The 23,494-nt window shown below is 31.0% G+C and overlaps 1 protein-coding gene across 1 annotated transcript in view; it reads left to right on the top strand.

Annotated features, from left to right (window-relative positions):
- The first annotated feature begins 3,695 nt into the window (after positions 1-3,695).
- LOC143072905 (glycerol-3-phosphate acyltransferase 3-like) overlaps positions 3,696-23,494 on the top strand; it is a 54,335-nt gene continuing 34,536 nt past the window's right edge. Inside the window, exons 1-7 of the mRNA XM_076248062.1 lie at positions 3,696-3,839; positions 11,418-11,505; positions 13,097-13,236; positions 14,991-15,033; positions 16,292-16,346; positions 20,915-20,980; positions 21,553-21,627. Of these exons, the coding sequence (XP_076104177.1) occupies positions 3,696-3,839; positions 11,418-11,505; positions 13,097-13,236; positions 14,991-15,033; positions 16,292-16,346; positions 20,915-20,980; positions 21,553-21,627 (611 nt within the window). The remainder of the gene's footprint in view (positions 3,840-11,417; positions 11,506-13,096; positions 13,237-14,990; positions 15,034-16,291; positions 16,347-20,914; positions 20,981-21,552; positions 21,628-23,494) is intronic.

Here is a 23,494-nt window from a genome sequence, read left to right as displayed (position 1 = left end):
TTTTATAACTAAAGACCTTCCTATACTATTTAAACGAAGAACAATAATAAAACATTATTTCCAGGTATTTCAAAGAGCTGTTCTAACATGTATATATCCTCCACACTTTCCTTCCTATTACACATGTATTCTTACCATAATCTGCTTGTTTCTTCAATTCTGCAGCTCTGATTGCTTTCTTTTCTCTAATTTTGTCTTCCCGTTCTAAAAGAATTGCTTCTTTTCGTTCTAATCTACCTAAAATGTAAATATGACAGTTTTTGGTAAAAAATTAGAAAGATAAATCATCAGTTGATGTGGTCCTATTTTCATTTACCAGTAATTATAAATACTATAAAATATATACTGTTTATTCAGAAATGTTTACATGTATGTATATTATTGTGATTGTTTAACAAGTGACATGCAACCTTGATTATTACAATTTCAGGAAATGCTGCACAGAAATAATGCCATTAATGTTCAAAAGTGGGTTTTTGTTGTGCTTTAAAAATAAATGTTAAAAGAATTAATTACTTTGTACTTGGCAAACTGTTACTTATAGAAAACCTGCATATTGATGAACCCTGTATGTTGACATCTCTTTATATTTATATTTATCTATTTATTTAAAAAAAAACAAACAATGAAAATACACTATTCAGACATATAAGATATAAACATTTGTACATTTGAAATTAATTAAGTTCACTATCTCTTTCAAGATAAAATCTGCAAAAACAGGATTCCAAAAGCACATTTTCAAGAAACCCTGCCATTCATGCTATATCTAGAGGAAACCACATATATAACTCTGTCAGACGAAACTTTATTTGCTTATACATGTACTTACCTAATCTCCAACCTCCATAAACAAATCCACTTATTACAGCTGTGTATCTGGCCAACTAAAAAAAAAAGACCATAGCACTGAAAATAGTCTGTCTACATTATACCCAATGACTAGATTTTGTACTATACTTGTCTCAAAGTAAGAAAAATATTTTAGAATCATGCTTTCAACAGACATTGTAAAAAATATCTACTTATGAACAAAATCCATGCATCAGTAACATGTAACAAAACACAAATTAAAGAAAGAACCATTCCTCATCTTTGGGTCACAGTAAAGTATAAAACATTTAACATACAAAATCATTTTTCTTAATAAATCTGTCAAACTAGAATATACTGATTCATGGGGTATATCTGAGCATTCCTGATATCTCTTTAAAGACATATAAATATGAATCAATGAAGCAAAAATTATATTGATTTTGATGATGATGATGATGATGATGAGTTTGACACTAAATGTTACCCAAAAATAGGAATCATTGTCAAAATGAAGTACAAATGTCTAAAGACAATTTTTTTTTTAAATGATCATATGAATTTATTATTTTAATAAACAGCAATTCATCTAAAAATGTTGAAATTCTTTGACTAGAAGTTTTTTTTGCAAAGTTTTGTAAATCAATAATGGCAATACTGGCATCTTTGAACTTGAAAAGTTTTCTGTATATTTAAATAAGTCATTCTGATTTCACTAGTCTCAAGTAAAGTTTTACCCAGAAATATTACAAATAGCTATAGCCTAGGAGTGAGATCACTAAGTTGGTTCTTTTTTGAAAGGGCACTAGCTACATTTTGTACAAGATATAGAAAAAATAAATTAATTTGTTATTGTTCAATTATTAATGAAAGTGAAATAAAAATTGTCTTTTAGCAGCAACTTTGGTCATAATGGTTCAGTTTTGTCAAGAACCAAGAAACATTGCTAATGAACTATTCACTTCCAAGCTTAAGTGAATAATTTGACTTCATTAAATCCATATTCATGTGAACTTCAATTGAGCCTCTTAGTTAGAGATGGTTTGTGCAGAAACTAGACATGGTCAGCTAGTTAAAGGAAAATGATGTCAACATTGAAAGTGAAATAGTGGTAAACCATTTGATTGACTGTTAGATCTACAAACACAAGTTCTTATTGCAACAGGTTATATAACCTAACTGTTATTTGGGGAAATATTTGATTTAATATTAATCGTTCACTGCAAGATTAATATTTCCAAAGGGCTGTGAGAAGAGGATATAATTATGGTTGACATACTCAGAAGTCTACTGCGAATGATCTGATAACAGAAATAGGTACAAATGTATGTTATAAACCATTTTGCAGATAATTCAACTGAGATTTACAGGATAACAAGTTTGAGGGGGCTTATAAATGGGTCATTTTTGTCCTTCGAGGTCGAGGAAATTTGCTCTCTGTGATTTGTTTTTTCATGGATTTATTGTGACTCTGTGACAAGTGCATTTTTTGAGATTCATTTTCAATTAAATTAGATAAAACGGTTTTCAGTAATGAAGGTGTTAAACTGTTTTTCATGAACAGTTTTGTTGTATTTCCTGTGTCACTGTGATCAGCTGGAGAGCCATGGTTAGTGCATTGAACTACTAACACAAAGGTTCCTGGTTCGATTCCCATTTCAGGATGAAAATTTCAGGGACTGAATCAATCGTACTAGTTCAAACTGATTTCTGCGTTCACATTTAAAGTAAGATCGATTTACTTTAGATCGATTCAAACTAAACTACCTCTTTTGGTGTTTCAGTTTAGACCGATTGAAGATCGATTCAAAGTGTTCACATTGGCCCTTAAATCAATCTAAAGTAAAGCGGTTTAGTTTAAATCGATAAAAATGTCCTAGTGTGAATGGGGTCTAAGATATCGTGAAAAAAATCTAACAAGTGTTATTTGTGATATGTCTAATATGTTACTTGTTTCCTTTTTTAGACACAAATTTTCCCATGACGTCAATGTCATTCAGACTCTCTCATGACTTTACGTATGAAATGCAACAAGATCAGATAACTCCGAGAATCATTAAGACTTTCCCATAAAATTGACCAATCAGAAACCGAGATATATTTAGAGATGTGACGCGTTTATTTCCAATCGATCGTCAGTATACAAAATAATTACGTTTGACATACTTGGGTAGGATTGCTACGGATGATTCTAACAACAAAACTAGGCGTGTTATACCCTATTTGTGAAGATAAATAATAAATGAATTTAGATGTATGACATAACAAGTTTTAGTGGGGTAGACAGCCGTGAAATCGGCATAAAATGGAAATTTTGCCACCGGCTGACATTTTTCTAAATCGCGAGTTAAGTAACCTTGTGTTATATAAAGGTATATAGGAAATTTATTTTCTGAGACGAGTGCCTGTGGTTGGGTACCTTGTCTTAAAGTAAATTTTATAAGGATTTTTTTTAGTTAGAAGTGCCTGACAATGACATGCCCTCAGAGGACATGCCTGTGTTATTTAGGAATTTATATGCCATGACAGTCAGTCACAAGAAAAATCAATTAAGTCCACTCATGTAGTTGGGTATTTATAATATTAATTATGCCATGACACTGACTGAGAGTCCCAAGAAAACTCCACAGAAACATGAATGACTTGGCCCTATTATTTATCATACTATCTTACATTATCTTAAGATTATAAATATAACTGCTTAAGTATTCAAAATTTACCCGTATCAAGGGAGATATATTTCTAGCTGCAACTGGTGTGGCCAACATCGTGAAACAGCAATGTAGTGCTTGTGTGTAGTGCAGGAGCCGGAGGTGACCTTCACTCTTTCTCAAAACGTTTGACCGTATCAGATGAATCAACGTCAGCGACAAGCTTGAAAAATGGAACAACTGCTGATAACAACGATCACTATTTTATTTTTCCCTGTTGCTTGTCTGTTATTATTGGTTGTTCTTTTAGCATCTATTGGAAAATCTCTAGGTTTAAGAAGACAATATGTGCAATTCTTATTGAAAGTGTTTGAGGTAAGGTTACACTGGAATTCTCAACAAGCAAACAGACAAATTATACTGCGTTTTACCTTTTCTTTACTACGGTCTTTTCACCACCGAACACCAACGAACATCCAAAAAGACCATTTAACCCTTAAGAAAAACAGTAATGTTACACATAAAAACAATGAAATCGATTAAATTAAGTAAAAATTCTGTTCTTTTTTGTTCTGTTGTTATCATTTCTTATTAATTTGTGTATGTATCCCTGTAATCTAATATGAGGGAATCCGGGTCTGTCCGCCCTGATTTCGGTTCGCCCTAGTTACTGTTCGCCCTAGTTCCGTTTCGCCCTGAGACTGTTCGCCCTGATACCTGTTCGCCCTGATTTTTATTTTTTATTGTTATAGTGTTGTGTTGTGTGTATTTAATTGAATATGTTGAAGTCAGTCTATAATTTCGCCGAATATTTACGATTTTTATTTTTTAGTATAGTGTTGTGTTGTGTGTATTTAATTAAATATGTTGAAGTCGGTCTACAATTTCGCAGAATATTTACGATGAAGCCTCAATGGACACAATTACGAACGATTTTTGAACTGTGATTAATATTTTTTTTATGTAGACTACTTTTCTTGAATTTTTTATACCATAGAATTTAAGATGTATGAAGGCTTTGCATTTTGCATCATATCCCACATAAATTTTTATGCACGTTGGGATACTTTAGTAAGACTTTCGTGACCTCGTTTTACGGGTCAAGAGAGCTACATATGGACGCAATTCCGAACAGCATTATATTGATATATCTTGCAGAAGAAATCAATGACAACAGTCTATATTGATAAAGCATACATTAATCTTTATCTCAAACACATTTTCATAGGAAAATAAAAAGCACAAGTTTGTTTTTTACTTCAATTACTTCAGCAGTGGTTGCAGACGAAATGTCGGTCATGTGTATTAAAGGAAAGATTTCTGATTTTTTTTGTTTTTGTGTAAGTTCCTCCTTTAAATGAGCACTAAATTCAAGTTTATCCATTTCGGTGGTGTACTTATCATTCATCTATGATTTTTTTTTTATATTGGTCAACATTTCTTTCGGAGTTCTCTGGACTTTTCAATAAAATTAACATATTTTCTTTTGGCCATAAATAGGTTCACAAGAGTCTAAAAAACATCAATTGAGGGGTTATTTGGGCATGATAAAAGGCATCACACATATGAACAGAATCAGGAGTGTTTTTCTTTCTATATATTAACAAAAGAAGGCAATATGCACTTACCTTTATGTATTTTTTTTATGTAACTTCCAGGTCAGATTGACGTTCTTATAATATTTTCAGAATGATTTTGTCATCGTCATCAACATTCACCAAGTGCACATAAATTGCATTATCATGAAAACAAGGGATTTTTTATAGGGTTTTTATTTATAAAAACATTTATTGATAAATATAAACAAATATGATCTCAGAGGGCAAACATTGGAAACCGTTCGTAATTGTGTCCAGTCGTAATTGCGTCCTGTGGGGCTATTATGTTGTCTACAGCTAGCTGCTACTAGGTTATAAGTTCATGCCTAACGATTTGTACATCAGTGCTTTTACCCATCCAAGCTGACTATTTTATTTGAGAAAAATGTTATTTTCATTATTAATCCATCAAAGGCAATTCATATACCAATCAGTGATATCAAAGATTTCAAATCATACCTAATCAGCAATAAAAATTCAATCAACAGTAATTAAAAGTAATTATAAAATAAAGTGTAACAATGCAGCCAAGAATTTTATTTAATTAATATTCTGTATTTAACTGTTAATAGATATACATAAATTTTAATATATATTTCTTTCATTAAAGGGAAACTTCGCAAAAAAATCAAAAATTGATATTATGTCCATTCTGTATAAAAATTCTCAAATTTATAGATATTAAAGTTTTATTCCGCTAGATAAGAGATCACCATCGATTTTAAATTTTGAGTATCAATTCTCTGCGTTCCGCCATCTTGTCATCTTCTACGATAAAAAATCACGATATGTCTATAAACCACAAAGGACCAAAACTACAGTAACCGATGTAGTCGTAATTGCGTGTCGATATCTTGTCAATCGTACGGTTGGTTTATCTGACTAACTAACTTGATACGGAAAATGTTCTTAATTTTTTTTTGAATAACCATAGTCTGTTATTTTTAAACTGTTAATATTGGAATTAATTAAAAAGTCAAATCATAAATAAGTGTTCCGTGAAAATTGTTTTCGAAAATGTAATTCGTTCATAATTCTTTAAAGTAATAAACTTTATTCAAATAAATTCGGATCTTCCCTCATCTGATCACCAGCATGGCTTTAGGTATTACTCCCAAAGGTATTGTGAGGGGTGTGAGGTGACACGTCCAGGTATTCAAGCGATTTCCTGTCGGGCTTGCAAGTTCATGCATCGTTTCACTTCTGTGGGTATTGATCGGTGTACACGGCCGATAACTTATAACTTTCCATTTTGAACTATCAGGTTTATAATATACATCTCTGTCTTGCGTGTCCGAAAGTGATATTATATACTAGTCATTACTTAACTCTTGTTTATAAATAACATTTCTGGTGTTAAGAATATTATTTATATAAATAATACAGAAAGATAATACAAAAAAAAAAAGATTTGAAGAAATAAAAATCTCTACATATTTTTTCCAAGGGTAAATTTAGGAAAATGTAATATAAACTCGTTGTCAATAGTAAAGGACAGATTGGAACATACCAGAAATATTGATTTTAAAAAATGTACCCATTTGCCGACGATTCGTTTATACGCCTGGATAGAAAGTTACGGAACTATAGCGCAATTTAAATTATATACATGTATGCATTGAACATAAGAAAGAAACATACATTTTGTGTAAATTGGGGTAAAAGTTTTGTAAATAGACTAGTCCACATATGCCAACAGTGTGTAATCAACTCGATAGACTATCAGGGCCGTAACTACCTATGAGGCAGGAGAGGCAACTGCCTCCCCTGAAATTTCTACACCATTTTTTTTTTGTAAGTAATAAAATGAAATATGTACAAGAATAACTTGAATTTATATTATAAACAACACAAGTTTAGTTTTAACAGTGTTATCATGATACGTGATATATCTGTCTGAATCATCTTCCGGATTTTTGATCGAAAGTTAACCGTGTCAGCAAGGATTTGTATAATACCAAGGATACAAATCCTTGGTTTCAGTATAGGTTTATTTATTTTTTCGTGTGGCCGTCTGTCTGTTATTCAGTATATATTCGCACGAGAACACATATATATGAAACTTTGCTTTCGACAATTTTGCATAAATTTTTTAACTATTCACATTCATTTAGGGGCTCAATTAAGCAGAGGAAGTTCCCTTCGTATTGTGAATCTTTTATGATATCGGAAATTCGTTATTGGCTGAATCAGCTGTTGGATCGTTTTTTTTAACGTCACCCGATCGTACGAGAACAATTTGGTCAATGCCTTAGTAGTTAAACACTCCCATTCTTTGTAGCAGGGACTTTCTATACTAAGTATATACTTAGAATAGAAAGTCCCTGGTTGTAGTTATATACATGTCTGTTCAGCTTACAACGATATTGAAATTCAAGGTCCTCGATAAAAAAAAAATCTTGCGTTCTATATGATCTTGATTTATATGTTTTTTAAAACTTGCCAGTTTGATTTCTAACAAAATTATCTTTAAATACAGATAATAATTGTTTTCATAAAAATTGCTTCCATGATCCAGCAAAACTGATGTGTTTCTTAAAGTAAGGAAATCGAAGTCATTTCACTGAGAGAGAAAAATCGGCGGTCACAATGTATTTAATGTTAATAATTATAGGTCATCAAGACGAGGCCTTGGTTTACCCCGAACAGCAATCTCAGGCTCAGACAGCTTGTTTTTGCATAAAAATTGCTTTCAGGTTCAAGCAATACTGATGTTACTAAAAGTAAGGAAATCGAAGGAATACGGGTTATTTTTAGCCATTTTACCGAGAAGAAATAATCGGCCGGGAGGGGGGGCTGTGCCCCAAACCCCCTTCCTCAATCGGCGGCCCCCAAACCCCTGCCTCCCCTGAATTCGAACCGTAGTTACGGCCCTGACTATTGTATACCAAAAGAAGAAGAAGAAGAACGAACTATACAAATCAGTTGAAAAAGGCTTTAGTTAAATCATCAGATGGATAAAAATACAAATACTATAAATACAATTGGAAGTTTTCGTTTTTGCAATTTGAGAGTAAATGATGTATCAAACGTTCAAGAATACGCATGTAATATGTGTCACTGGATAAAAAAAAATCATCCTCAACACCTATTTCCGTATGGGACTTCCCCTTTCAGTGACCTGCAAATTTAACAGATGATACACTTTCTAAGATTTATATGTCCAACAACGACCCACTGCTCTACATGTGTTACTAACAGCCTAAGATAGCAATTCTTTTGTTAGGTCAATTCTCTTTCGTACAATACCAGAAAACATGGAAAATAAGTTCTTTAAATTTTGACTCTGGAATTAATACCATTTTTTCGTGCGACAAACTTTATTTCTGGCGATGAGCAGACATGGGCGGAAAACAATAAAAAGATAGGTTTAATATTTGTTCATTCATTTAACATGTATAATATGAATATCATTTAGTACACTTCGGTCTATACAAATGCAGAATATACCATGATGGTTTGATTTCGTCAAAAGATATAAGAGATCTGACAAATATATTATCACTTCGATATTGCAAGACACCCATTTATAACTTTGCACTTTTGCATACCAATCTTTCGCAAAAAGATAAGTCATTTGATTAAATAAGAAGTTGTGGTTTGTTTACTTGGGAGACACTTACCCAAATGAAGTGGACTTAAGCAGCTATATAAGTCACGGTATTGCCTTCAACAGTGAACAAAATTAAAAGTATATTGTATAATTCAACTAAATGTGAACATGGCTGTGAGTTGGAGCTCTCCCTCTATGGCGCTTGTACCTCGGAAAACTTATACAGCTAGTTTCAAGAACAACCGGGTTCAGACAAACTGTTCTGAAATCGATATTGTCACTAATGCATTCACCCAATTCAATATTACCATCAAAGAGAGTAAATTCGGGGCAACAAAGACATTCCGTCAATAACGGCATAACTATGCATTTAGTACACGAACACCAATCCGGCTGTGTTAAACTGGGGAGGGTTGCTAAGGATATCTTGATTTCGGGAACTTTCTGCAGCTTCCATTTTATGGAGCTCTTCTTCGGTATACTCTGACTCTAGTGCGTACCCAAATTGACCATACTCGTCAAAATCTGCCTCTCTTGACCGGACTGGAACCATTGTTAGTACTATCAACCTCTTTTTTTTTTTACTATCAACCTCCGATCAAGACATTTTTAGTTACGATTTTAGGATTAATTTTGGGACAATATATACACTGTCCTATAGAAACAAGCACACACAAATCATGAGAGAAATATATGTGAGTAAAAGTTAATTGAATTAGCAAAGTTAATATCCTTTGGTCTCGAATGTATGTTAACTAATTAATGTGTTTTTATAGGTTAGCTCAAATCCTCTTCCAAATAATATAATCTATATGTAATAATCCCTTCCTACCACACCAATATTTAATGCCGAGCGGTAGACATATTTAAGGTACTAATTAAGTATAATTAAATGAACAATCGATAACAATAATTAATCATAAATGTGAAAAGATTTAAAAACATTTTTTTTCTATATTCGTACAATTATATTCCGCTTCGGTAGAGTTATCTTCAGATAGTTTCAGATATTAATTAATACATGGGTTTCAAAAGTCTAAATGTAAGTGTTCTCGTACATTTTTTTGCCTAATAAAGACAATCAAAATGATTTGGTGAAGCTATTTCTAATTTCTAAGTTCCCCTTTTTATGAGACTTAAATCAAGGACAAGAGGTGTATATCATTTTATTCTGACACATGAATTAAGTTTCCCGTCTTTAACCGAAAACTGTTTATTTCTTAGTAAATTATTTTTTTTGAATTCAAATAAATAATAGCACCAAATATAATTAAATAATTCCACGGCGATCTATTTTTATTTGTCACCTGTATTTTTAATGTGTGTATTAAATGCTCCCTTGTTTTATAATCCACTGATCCGAATAGACAGTCACACCTGGCAAGGTGTGCCCTAGAGGCGTGGTTAAATACCAAAGTGCAAATAACAATTTACCTTTAAACAAGCCACCTACGAGTATTGCCACAGAACCGTGAATACACACATCGTATAAACCTAGTCATAGCAGAGATAGTAAAAGGTCAATAAGAGTACACCAACATATTGTCTTTACAGATTATTGTACTTTAATTTGTTCACCTTATCAGTCCGAAAATGCATTCATTAAAAATAATTTTATAACTTTTTGTGTTGTCTAAAAAAATAATTCGAATATATACGTTTAACATAGAAAATTTATCTCATGAATGTGTACAATTGCACGTCTGTGCGTTTTATCTTCTTATTATCGACTGGTTATTAGATAAAGCATAAGTCATCGGCGCGCTTATATAATTACGATTACGTTAAAATATGATTAAAAACCAAGACTTTTAATGATTGTATTTTAAATCCCGGCATGCAAAAACCAGGAGAAAACGTCACGACCTACAGGAAGTAGTTAATATTTTTTTTATTAATTATTGAATTTCTCCTTTATTACTGCACATTTAGCGATAAAACTTTGTGAATATATATATATTATGTCATTATGAACATATTTAAACCATAAGAAAAAAATCGCGAATTTTCCCTTTAATGTAACATATACATATAATAAATGAAAATATGGCAAACGAACCAATGCAGGGCGAACGGATTACCAGGGCGAACAAACTCAGTGCGAACGAACCTAGGGCGAACATGTAATCAGGGCGAACGATCCCGATACCAATATGAGGCAGGCATTACCTGTAAATGGGGACGAAGTCTGTATTAATTATTTTTAGTAACTTAAATATTTGTTTAAAAAAAAAGAAACGGAAATACCGTAACGTTTCCGATTTTGGTTCTGTTGTTAGGGATTTAGTTGTGACGTTATTTAAATTATGACGTCATATGCAATGTAAACAAAGAAACGCTATCATCAGGTAACGTTTTTTCATATCAAGGAATTATTAAAAATGAAATTGGTATTGCGCGTTCCTTCCTATTTTATACTAGACTGATAAATATATATTTTACTCAAAGTTTCATACAAACGAGACCGGAAAAAGGAAGTACATTGTACATTTCTGCGCAGGTCCGGGATTTCAAAACACGACAAAAAAATTGAAAGATTTTGAGTTCATTAGTACAATGAAAAATTCGGGAAATTTTTCCGAATTTTTTTTTTTTTTGAATTTTCTACTGTTATTGGGGAGGGCGTCCCCATATAATCGGTCATCATGTCGAACTTTGTTATTGTAATTATCACACGGGAAACCTCCACATTTACGTCACTGCGCTTATACCAGCGTACAAAATTAGTGCAGGGGTCAAAATAAACTTATGTGATACATATCCATCTGTACATGTAGGTTATATTCTTGTTATACATTGTAGTTTGGACGACATAAAATAGAGAAAGCTCAACAGAAACAAGAAAATCCTGATGATGAGACGGAAGAAGAAGTAGATAGTGATGATGAAGGTAAAAATTTAGTTTTGGGAAAATATCAATTGTTAAAATAAGACCTTGAAATTAATTGGTAGATTTTCATCCCTGTCCGGCCTGATTTTTTTTATTTTAACAAATTTACGATTTCCGGATTTCGTTCATTTCTGTTACTGGTAACTGTCTTTAATTTCATTTTATTTAAAACTTCCTGTTTCAAATTTGGTTTTCTTTTTTGTTCGAGTAATCTAATTAAAATGCATGTCAACATATTCTGCTGCTCTATGATGACAACATCATCTACCGTGAATAGAGATTGATTACGAGAATGGCAAGAAATGTTCAGAAATAAGTAATATGCTGCGTCCAAGGAATTTTTTGTATTTTTTGCAATGATTTTGTGTCAGGAAATTTGGTCTGTGAATGATATCTGGATTCCAAAGCGCAAGAATCGAGGAACACTTTGGAACAAGAATGGATTTAAGATATTGACACAAGCACAAAGTTGATTTATGACTGTATATTGCTTTCAAAAAGTTGACAAACATACAAATTTTATTATGGCAAGCCCTTAGTTTTAGCCATGACTAGTTTTTTTGTTGACAAACATTAAACACCCTCTGTCCCAATACCCTCGATAGTCATTAAACAACTTCTTTTTTGTTATTAAGTATATTTTACATTGTAATTATAAAAGTAAAGTATTTGTGTTTTGAAATAATATTACAATAGCCGATATATTCGTTTAGGTGGAGTCTACTGTATTATTAATTGTCAATAAATATTAACAAAACTATGTTTTAATTTTAACTAAACATAAGGCAGACATGATGACACCGGTACCTCAAATGACCGAATAACACTGTTAATATCCGAATAACACTGAATGATTTACAGAAAGCAGATAAGTTCATAAAAAACTTTTAAAATTTAGTGTGTACATCGAATATGGCGACCACAGAAATCACAATGGCCGCCATGTTCGATGTACACACTAAATTCAAAATTATCTTTATGAACTTATCTGCTTTTTGTAAATCATTTTTAAGTTATAAAATACATCGATAATACATTATTATTTAATAATCAATGTTCAAAAGTCACCAATATGTGATAATATTAAAATTTCAAGTGTTATTCGGTCATTCGTGTTACCCTGATGACACAGTTGAAAATGCATCAACGGTTTTATTTAAGGTGGTACCTAACACTATAGGGAGATAACTCTGTAAAATTAGCTAATCTTTTTAATTACATTGTGTTGTTGAGGGAATATTAAGCTTCTCAATGATCAAAATTAGTGTTTGTCAAACTGCTATATAACCAGTGTAATTTTTCTGATAAATTGGTTGGTTCAATTTTTTTGAAATTTTTATATTTTTGTCAAAAGGTCAAAGTTAATATTTTGTCAAAATTTTATGAAAATTAAACTAGCCAAATAAATTTTAGTCAAGGTGTTGAATACCACCTTAAAGAAGGCTGGAGATCAAAATGCCATGTAACTTGTTATTAAATTCAATAAAATCTTTAGAAAACTTAGTCTGTATGAATTTGTATACTGAAAATTGATGAACAGTTGTTTTTCTGTGTCTTTAGATGATAAAATTGTGATTATATTTTTCTGTAGGGAAGAGAGTCATTAGACGAGATATATCTGTGTCTTTGGATGGTTTGAAATTTCATTCTGCAAGACAAGATTTAGTCTTAGAAGATAAAAAAGATTTTCATATTTCTGATGCGATGTATTTTGCAAAGTGTGGTATGGAGGTAAGAAATACTTATACAATATGCATATCATTGTTTAAATTAACACATTTTTATACACCCACCACAGTGGATGGGGCATTAAGTGTTACCCTTGAAATTAGTTTCCATTCTGAAAAGAGGGAGGAAAGATACCAGAGGGACAGTCAAACTCATAAAATGGAAAATGGAAAATAAACTGTCAAAACCATGGCCAAAAATGAAAAGACAAACAGAAAAACAATAGTACACATGACACAACATAGAAAACTAAAGAATAAGCAACACGATTTGATTTGATATTTAGTGAATTGTTTCATCATGACAAGTTCAAGTTCAATTTTCACGATTTTAACTTTTCTCCTTGTTCAATTAAAGCCCTTTCCCTAGAATGAATTTTTGACAAAATACTTATTGATTAGTGGTAGGTTTGTTTGTTATTGATTCTGTGTAAACTAATTATCTGAATGCTGTACATGTATATTAATTTTTTGGGGGGATTTAGTGAACTCGTTTATTTTAATAATCTATTTTTGAAAAAGGATATATTTCATTTAAGAATTTATTCATGGAAGCCCTAGATTTGTTGGAAATTTACACATGGCCAAATTCATCCTCAGTTTTATAGAGAGATAAGATTAAAGAAAATCATTGCCAAGGCATGTGTAAACGAATGTAGGACAGAAAGTCACAGGACAAAAAGTCACAGACAAAAAGTCACAGGACAAAAAGTCACAATTCAGTTTTTAGAATATTTTTCTTTAAACAAGAAAAAAATAATTTAAAAAATATTTTTTTTGATTTTTCTTGAACTGTTATATATAAAGCAACTTTGTAATTAAAATTTATTCAATAAATATCAATAATGATCAAATAATTGTTATGAAAACAAAATGTCAAAGTCACTTGGTACTTATATGGCTTCATGGTGCCAAGAAATATCTCCTTTGCATGATTAAAATCTAATAAATTTTCAGTTAACAAAGCTTGTGAGCAATGTCCTATATTTTAAAAATGAATAGATGTAATTAAAAGAATTTTTTTCAAGATCTTTCTCTTATATATTCAAACAATAGTAAAAAAATAATTGTGACTTTTTGTCCTGTGACTTTTTGTCCTATCAAATTTGTGACTTTATGTCCTGTGACTTTTTGTCCTGTGACTTTCTGTCTGTTTACCGTGTAAACTCACTATATTGACTATAATAATCAGTTTTCCACACTTTTTTTGTCATTCTGAAAGATATTGATTTGATAATTACTATATAGTTTTACAATGACAAGTTAAAGATCAAGTTGGAATTTTGTTCCAGTCTGATGTTTTTGTACAGAGTTATGGTCTTTGGACATCACTGAAATAATCAGTTTTCAACAGTTTCTTTCGTCATGATTGAAGATATTGACTTGATATTTTTATGTAGTTAAATACATCATGACAAGTTATAGATCAAGTTTGAATTTCGTTCAATTACAATGATTTTTCACCAGTAGGTGACTATGTATTGCCTTGCAATACTCTCAGAATGCTAGTTTTATTATGAAATGGGAAAACATATTTTTTCATTTATTTTTAACAGAACATGCAGAGTATGTTGCCTTGTTAGACAAAAAATATAAGATAGATTTCAGAATCAGACAGGGATAAAGAAATCAATTATCATTACTTTAGAACAAACATTTATGGAAAATAACAAAAAGCTATTGATAATCTTAGAACTTACATGTTGATCATCGATCACATTGTCCATGCTTTACACTTGATCTTTTCTCTATTTGTAGGCTGTTATTGAAGATGATGTTACCAAGTGTTTTACAGCTGAAGGTATGATAAACACTAAGACTAATGAAGATCATGTGATCATGATGATAGAATACTCAGATGTCAAGCTTTTTCTCTAGGAATTCAGGATTAGATTTTTAAGCAGGCTTTCAAAAATGAGATTTCTTCTAAAAATCATTGAAATATACTGTCATGACTGTTAAGTTATGAAAAATTGTATTTTTATAGTATACTTGTTAAGTATTAAATGATAGGGTATAATTATTAGGGTTAGACAAATTACATTGTACTATGTTACATGTTGAGTTGTAGAGTGATTTGATAATGTGTTTTAAAAATGGATGGAAGAAAAGTTTATTGATTCAAAATTTTTTATTGGTTTTGCTATTTGTTACAATCAGAGCTAAAAAAAAATCAAAATTCATGAAAAATGTACAAAATTGTCTTGCTTCAATGAAGTTGGAAAATCTATACTTTGTCCTCATCTTGCAGGAGACGACGGCATCAACATCAATAAGATATTAGTTATGTGATTAGGTCAGGTTTTAAGAAAGCACTAGACTAACTAACTTTAAGAGGTATTGCTTTTAAAATGCAATTACAAAACTTTATCTTCTGACTATTTATATATGAAAATAAAAAGATATTGTATGATTTCCAATGAAACAACAATTCATTAGAGACCTCATGATGATGATCTGAAAAACAATAGGGCATTGTACATGCCTTCTAAAATGAGCAAACCATACTAGTGAATAATGATATATAGATCATTGATATTTTATATGCAGTTGTATTAATTTAGCATTTGCTCATAACATTTCCAGGCAGATTCTTTGACCCCATGTCCTCAGTCATAGTCTATCTTCTTTAAAACCTTGGCTTAGTTAACATGTATTTGTTTGTGGTTTAGGTCAGTTTAAAGGTAACCATTAGTACACATGGTTGTCTGGTTGGTCAATAATATTTGGTATGCATATGTATTAGCATTGACACATCTCATGAATATGGAGATTATTTGGCTCTGCCCCCTCATTCATGGTCGATTTGCATAATTTGCATGTTACGGTTCGTAATTAGATCAGTTTAAGATGAGACACTAATGTTAGGTTGATGATAGATGTATGCAGTTTTATCACCATTTGCAATTGATAATTTCTATCCATGGCTGAAATGAAAAAGGCTTAAATTGTTGTTTGCTAATTCTCTTTGAAACATGTGGCATTAAGTATTAAGATAATGATAAGTAAGATCAGAGTCATTAATAATTTAAGTTGATAAAAATATATTTCTACTGCAGAGTTGAAGTCATGGAATTTTTTAACGAGAACTACACAAGGTCACCAGTTTATAAGGTTTGTATAATAAAATTATACTACGTCAAAAAGGCAAAGTTGGTGTTCTCATACCTACACATTCCACATGCATAAAACCATTGTTAAATACTAAAGATGAGGACAGTGAATATATTCAAAAAAGTTGTACACCTGTTATTAGGAAATTATTTGTTGAATTTAATTCCTTTTTCCAGGCATGGGAACTAATTAGTCATATTTCAGTAAAATTTACAAAGGTGGTGCAGTTTTAAAAATATATCATTGAAACCTTACACAGATTTTGAAGTTCTGCACCTCACATTACCAGTAATGCTTTTCTTTTAAGTAATTTTCCATTTCCATACATATGTATTTAACTGTTCATTATATTTAACCTACAAATATTATTATTGATTGTTAAATGGACATTCTGTCATTAAAAACCTGACATTTACAATAATTTCAAGTTTTCATTCTTTTAAAATAAAATTCTAAAAAAAAAAAAAATTGAACATTTTCAAATACAATTATATTTTTTCCATTTTAAAATTGGCAAAATTAATTCTAATAGGAAAAGGAAAAGTTAAATATCTTTTAAAAGCTTCTTGTATTTCAGTTGAACAAAAACAATAATGTATTATGTATAGAATGAATATCTATTTTTATCTTTAAACCAAAGGGATTTAAGGTAATTGTTTTTTGTTGTATCAATAAGTTTGTTTTTTTTGAAGTTTTTATTTGGTATGAAGTTCTTGTAGTATATTTTTTCCAAAAATATTACAGAAAAATTGTTGCCAAATTTTACCTTAAATCATGATCAAGCATACCACAAAACTTATCACTATGATAAAGAAATAAGTGGGAGTAATATATTTGTTGCATGCCATTTGGTTTAATTAAAAAATCTTTGTTATGTTCCCAAATTTTTCCCCTCTGTACTGTTGTCACTTTGTCTGTTTCTCTATTTTTATGCTCACTGAACACATTTCTGGACTATGCATATAGTTGTCACTTTGAAAGCCTGTTCTGAATACTAACAGGTTTCTGTATTATAAGTTCAGTATCTGTTTGATCGAATGTAATGAAATCTATGTAGACAAATTAAACGGGAAGAATCATTTTAATTTTGGGATCATTGAGGTCAAAGGTCAGTTTCCTGTCCCGAAAATATGAAAATATTATGGGGGTATATAGTTTTCTTTGTAAGATTAAGTATTAAACTTATGCATAGGGAAGAGAGTCAGACCCATTTGTTGTCAGGTCAATATGTCAACGGTCAAGGTTTCTGATGTTTTAAGTCTGAAAATATTGAATTATGAGGTGCAATTTGTTCTTTGTGGGTGAGATATGTTTGTTGTAATTTAAAATAAAACTTATACAATTCATATTTGAAAAGGGACATATGAATTGTGTGAAAGAGGTTGTGCTTAGTGTTTGATGCATGAATTTAATTTTTAAGTGAAAAGCTTATGCACGCATTGATATCAGAAAATATCCAGTATATGCTGACTCTCAAGTAAGCAGTATTGAAATATCCTCCCTCCAAAAAAAAGTACCCCATGAACCCACAGTAACTTTGATGCTATTGGGTATGTCTTAGGACCATCCAGCAATGTTTAGTTGAGAAGCAAAGCCTTTCATTGCAAATTTTCTGTTGGTTTGATAAAATCCAAAGAGCATTATCTGTATGTGAAGTTACCTTCATCCTTTTCAAAAATTAAGCTATCAATTTTTTCCTTTTCTTTTATGCATCAAGTTTTTTTTCTCAATTTCCCCAAAATTTAATGAAATTTAAACACAAGGTTTATGAACATAAAAGGAAGGTTGGGATTGATTTTGGGAGTTGAGGTCCCATCAGTTTAGGAATTAGGGGCCTAAAAGGGGCCCAAATAAGCATTTATCTTAATTTTCGCACCATAACTTAAGTATAAGTAAATAGAAATTAATGAAATATAAACACAAGGTTTATGATCATAAAAGCTAGGTTTGGATTGATTTTGGTGGGAGTTTTGGTCCCAACAGTTTAGGAATAAGGGGCCCAAAGGGTCCAAAATTAAACTTTGTTTGAATTCATCAAAAATTGAATAATTGGGGTTCTTTCACTTTTTTGATACGCCAAATCTAACTGTGTATGTAGATTCTTAATTTTTGGTCCCATTTTCAAATTGGTCTACATTATGGTCCAAAGGGTCCAAAATTAAACTAAGTTTGATTTTAACAAAAATTGAATTCTTGGGGTTCTTTGATATGCTGAATCTAAACATGTACTTAGATTTTTGATTATTGGCCCAGTTTTCAAGTTGGTCCAAAATTAATTTTTTTTTTATTTCAACAAAAATTGAATTCTTGTGGTTTTTTGATATTCTGAATCTAAACATGTACTTAGATTTTTTATGATGGGCCCAGTTTTCAAGTCGGTCCAAATCTTGGTCCAAAATTAAACTTTGTTTGATTTCAACAAAAATTAAATCCTTGGGGTTCTTTGATATGCTGAATCTAAAAATGTTCATATAATTTTTATTATGGGCCCAGACTTCAAGTTGGTCCAAATCGTGGTCCAAAATTAACTTTGTTTGATATTAACAAAAATTTTATTCTTGCTGTTCTTTGATATGCTGAATCTAAACCTGTATATTTTTTATTAGAGGCCCAGTTTTCAAGTTGGTCCAAATTGCGGTCCAAAATTAAACTTTGTTTGATTTCAACACAAATTGTATATGTGGGGTTCTTTGATATATGCTTAATCCAACCATGTATTAAGATTTTGATGTTTGGGCCCGGTTATCAGATTGGTCCACATTGAGGTCTAAAGGGTCCAAAATTGAACTTTATTTGATTTTATCAAAAATTGAATTCTTGAGGTTCTTTGATATGCTGAATCTAACCATGTATTTAGATTTTGGATATTGGACCATAATAGGTAATGTCCAATTTAAAATTTTAAGTTTTTAAGTTTAAGTTCTTAGACCATATTCATTATGTGTGACTGTCCGAAACCTGTGTTGTGTCAACTATTAATCACAATCCAAATTCAGAGCTGTATCAAGCTTGAATGTTGGTGTCCATACTTGCCCCAATGTTCAGGGTTCAAACTCTGCAGTTGTATAAAGCTGCGCCCTGCGGAGCATCTGGTTAAATCATTGCTTGGCACAGTAAAGCTTTAAATGCAGCATGTTTTGAAAGGTATCCTGCTTCATTCTGTTTCTATGATATGGTCTACTTCAGTCGATTCAATTAGTTTGTGTGAAATATTTGAACTGATTTAGTCATTTCAGACGCTCATATTCAAGCTTAAATATGAAAAATCTATCAATTATGCCATAATATGTCACTTTTCAGATAGTTTTTGTCAAAAATGAAAGTTGCCACATTCGTGTTCACCCTCAAACTTTATATATGTTATGTATTATCACCAAATACAACTAACATTTAAAACACAAATGCGGCCACTTCCATTTAAGATGAAAACCGTCTAAAATTTAACTCAAATGCTAAAATTGTGAAGATTTCAATATTCAGTATGACTTAATCATGCTAGTTCCCCGATATATGCGCATTATATTGTCAAAAGCAGCCCATATTTATGTAGCAGAAGTATTCTACTTTCCAATAAATAGCTAAAAGTTTACATTATAACTATTTTGTAAAACTGATATATTTTGGGGCCAATAAGGAGTCTTACTGAACCTACTCCTTTCAAGTATTAGTCATAAAAAGAAACACCAATTTATATCTGTTGTAATCTGTTCCCTTATGGAATTGATATTGAAATGATATTCTACTTTTCTTTTTTTGTATTGAAGGGTTTGAAATGTTGCATGGTTCCTATATTAAAAACCTAACATAAACTGGTATATTTATTTCATATTAGTAGTAGCATCTACTTTTTAGGGTGTTGAAATAAAAAGTAGAAATTACTCAATTTTTTATGTGCATGATTTTGTTCCAAATTTTCTTCCTAAAAATATTTATCCTATAGGATATATGTTGTAAATTAATATTTGACTGTAAATCTATTACACAGTTTAATTATCTGAGGTTTTGTGAACGTAAAATAACTAACAAAGGAGTAGGTCTGGTAAGTGCCAATTTTGGCCTAAAATTTCAAGTACATCTGGTCATCTGAGGAAAGATTTAGGACACTTTTTTCTCATAAAAAAAAAATAGATTGATAAGTCAGACTTTTTTGCCAACAAATATACTAGATCAAACAAAGCTTCCGGATGCACCAGTTGCAATTAATTCTTACGTTAGAAAAATGAAAAAAAACCACATCCAGTAAATCTGCAATTCTTGCAATTAGAATAAGATACATGTGATTTGCATAACTTATAATCAAAAATATATAATCAATAAAATATTCTTGTAGTTTCATTAGAATAGGGATTTAAACATTATCATTAATATCATAGATCATGACATAAAGATTTTATGGTTGTGAAATTATAAAGTTTACTATCTTCATTTGATTGATGCTTGCAAAATGCAAATGCAATATATATGTATTGTTTAGCCAAATAATTACAAATAATTACATGTATGAGCTAGGTTATACATGTATATATATGGATAAAATGTTTGTGAATACAATTTTGTTTTAATTTCAGTGTTCGATTAACTATCTTGTGGTGCTTAGGATTTTTATTTAGATATTGCTTCCTTGTGCCAATGAGGTAAGTTGAAAAACTATGAATGTTTTTTTTCACATTTTTTTTTTATTAGATCTATACACAAATTTGATGTTATTTCCATTATTAAAACTTTTGAGCAAATACGTGTCTTATTAGAGTTTTATTTTTATTTACTAACGGAGGCCTCTGTGGCCATGTGGTCTAAGTAGTTGAACTACTGTATCACTAGCCTGTCAACAGTGAGATTGTGAGTTGTGATTTCCTACACAAGAAGCAGGTGCTTTTGTCTTCCATCTTAATTTATTTGGATGTTAGTTTTCACAAGGTTAACTTGTTCTCTACACACATTATGGCTTCCTCTTTCCAAAATAATAACTGTAATGAAATAAGGTCAAAGACCAAAGATCAGAATTGACACACACTTCACCAAATATATAAAAACAAATTATAAATTTGATAAGCAGATATGCAAAAGGAGTATTTTAAGAACAATATTTAAAAAAGAAACAAAGAGATTTGATTTTCTATGAAATTAAACTATTTAAGTAACTTCATATGTTATTTTCATGTTATTTATAGATTGGTTGTGTCAAATACAATGTCTTAATTTATAGAGTGGTTGTCCTGTCTATTGGTCTCTTGTGGTTAATTGTATCAACAGCATTTATAGGATACTTACCAAGAAACAAGTAAGTAAGATTAGATATAAGACACTATTGTGTTTTTGTACCACATTTATTTTTGGTGAAAGAAGACTTCAAGTCTTCTGAAGGCCTATGATGCCAGCTGTAAAATCATTGAACCGTTACCACATCCGTATGCCGCATCTGTTTCTGTGTATTACAATTTCATAACAACTTCCGTTTCTTGACACCGATTTTTACACATGATTAAGCATCTGAATCATTTTATTTGTAAATTAGGATTGAAAAACAATCACTATCATAAATATATACCCTTTTATTTATGTAAATTATTAGATTTCATCTCATCTACATGAACGTTATTTGTTGACTTGTAACCGGATGTTTTTAATGTAGATATTTTTAGTACGCATGCATGAATTTGGTATCGGGTGGACTCGCCCTGTTTAAATGTTCGCCCTTGGTCTGTTTGTCCTGAGTTCTTTTGCCCACGTAGTACGTTCGCCCTGTGTTCATTCTCTTTACTCTTATCCAGGACGTTTTATATATAATACGTCCTTGCATTTTTTTTTTAAATATTAATATTAAAGAAAGATATCATTAAAAAAAACTCTAAATCACGAATTTGTGAAAATCATCACAAAAATATGATTGTTCCTTATTTTGTTCCCAAGGGAAGACAATCGTGTTCAGCCAATCAAATTCAAGGTTTCTCATGATCAAATTAATAAGCCAATCAAAAACGTTTTCTCTGAAGATTATTCTAACATGCTAGATTTTGAACTTGTGTTGTTTTGATCTAGTTGTAAAATCTTGAACATGGCAGGTGAATTTTCATCTGCAAGGAGGTTCTTACACAGCTTTAAGATAAAAGCATGGCTAATTGACAAAATTCAAGGATGCAGTACTACCATAAAGATAATAAATAGTAGTTTTTTCACTAATTTATTGACATAATACTTGTTGTAACAAGTTACATAAGTTATTTTTGTATTCAATTAAATCATTGAAAGCCCAATGTACTATTCTTTTTTCACAAAGACCAACAAACAGGTTGCCCCCCCCCCCCCCCCCCCATTATGAGGGACTGTCCTAAAACAAGGGGTCATTTAACTGTTGAAAAAAAAGAAAGATTTTTTTTAAAGATTTTTAACTCAAAAGTGGGAAAATTCATTATATAAATTCTTTTGACATGTTTTGACCATTTAATACTTGATAGATGCATAGTTCTTTTCGAAAAGTTTCATCAAATAATATGAATATGAAGGTGCTCATTTCTACAGTGGGTTGTAATGTTCTTCCAATGAGGGTTTCCCCTAATTTGGAGTGTTGTTCCCAACCTGTTAAAGGTCCATCTTTGTGAATAATTCAAAATTGGAAATTTCAACAAGCATTTAATATCCTTACACAAGAAAATAAATCCTGGTCTGCTAGCTACATGTTCATCTTTTCTACTGATTTAATAACTAGAATCATGCAAACAGACTTAAGAAAAAGGCATGTAAGCACATCATACAAATATGACACTTTTTCTAGACAATCCAGATCGTGCAAAATACTTCGCTAAAAATTGTTACCTTTAAAATTGTTGTTGCGCACTAAAAACCCCCATGGGAACTTTCAAAAATTGGCAGGTATGTAACAAGTCTTACTATTTTTATGCCCCATTTATGGGCATTATGTTTTCTGGTCTGTCCGTCCGTCCTGCTTCAGGTTAAAGTTTATGGTTGAGGTAGTTTTTGATGAAGTTCAATCAACTTGTAACTTAGTACACATGTGTTCCTTATGATATGATCTTTCTAATTTTACTGCCAAATTAATGATTTTATCTAATTTTCACGGTCCACTGAATATAGAAAATGATTGTACGGATGGGAAATCCATGTACTTATGACACATTCTTGTTTGAAGA

Source organism: Mytilus galloprovincialis, chromosome 4 (genome assembly GCF_965363235.1).
Source record: "Mytilus galloprovincialis chromosome 4, xbMytGall1.hap1.1, whole genome shotgun sequence".
In the NCBI taxonomy this organism is placed as follows: Eukaryota; Metazoa; Mollusca; class Bivalvia; order Mytilida; family Mytilidae; genus Mytilus; species Mytilus galloprovincialis.
This window is presented reverse-complemented; position numbering and strand designations above follow the sequence as displayed.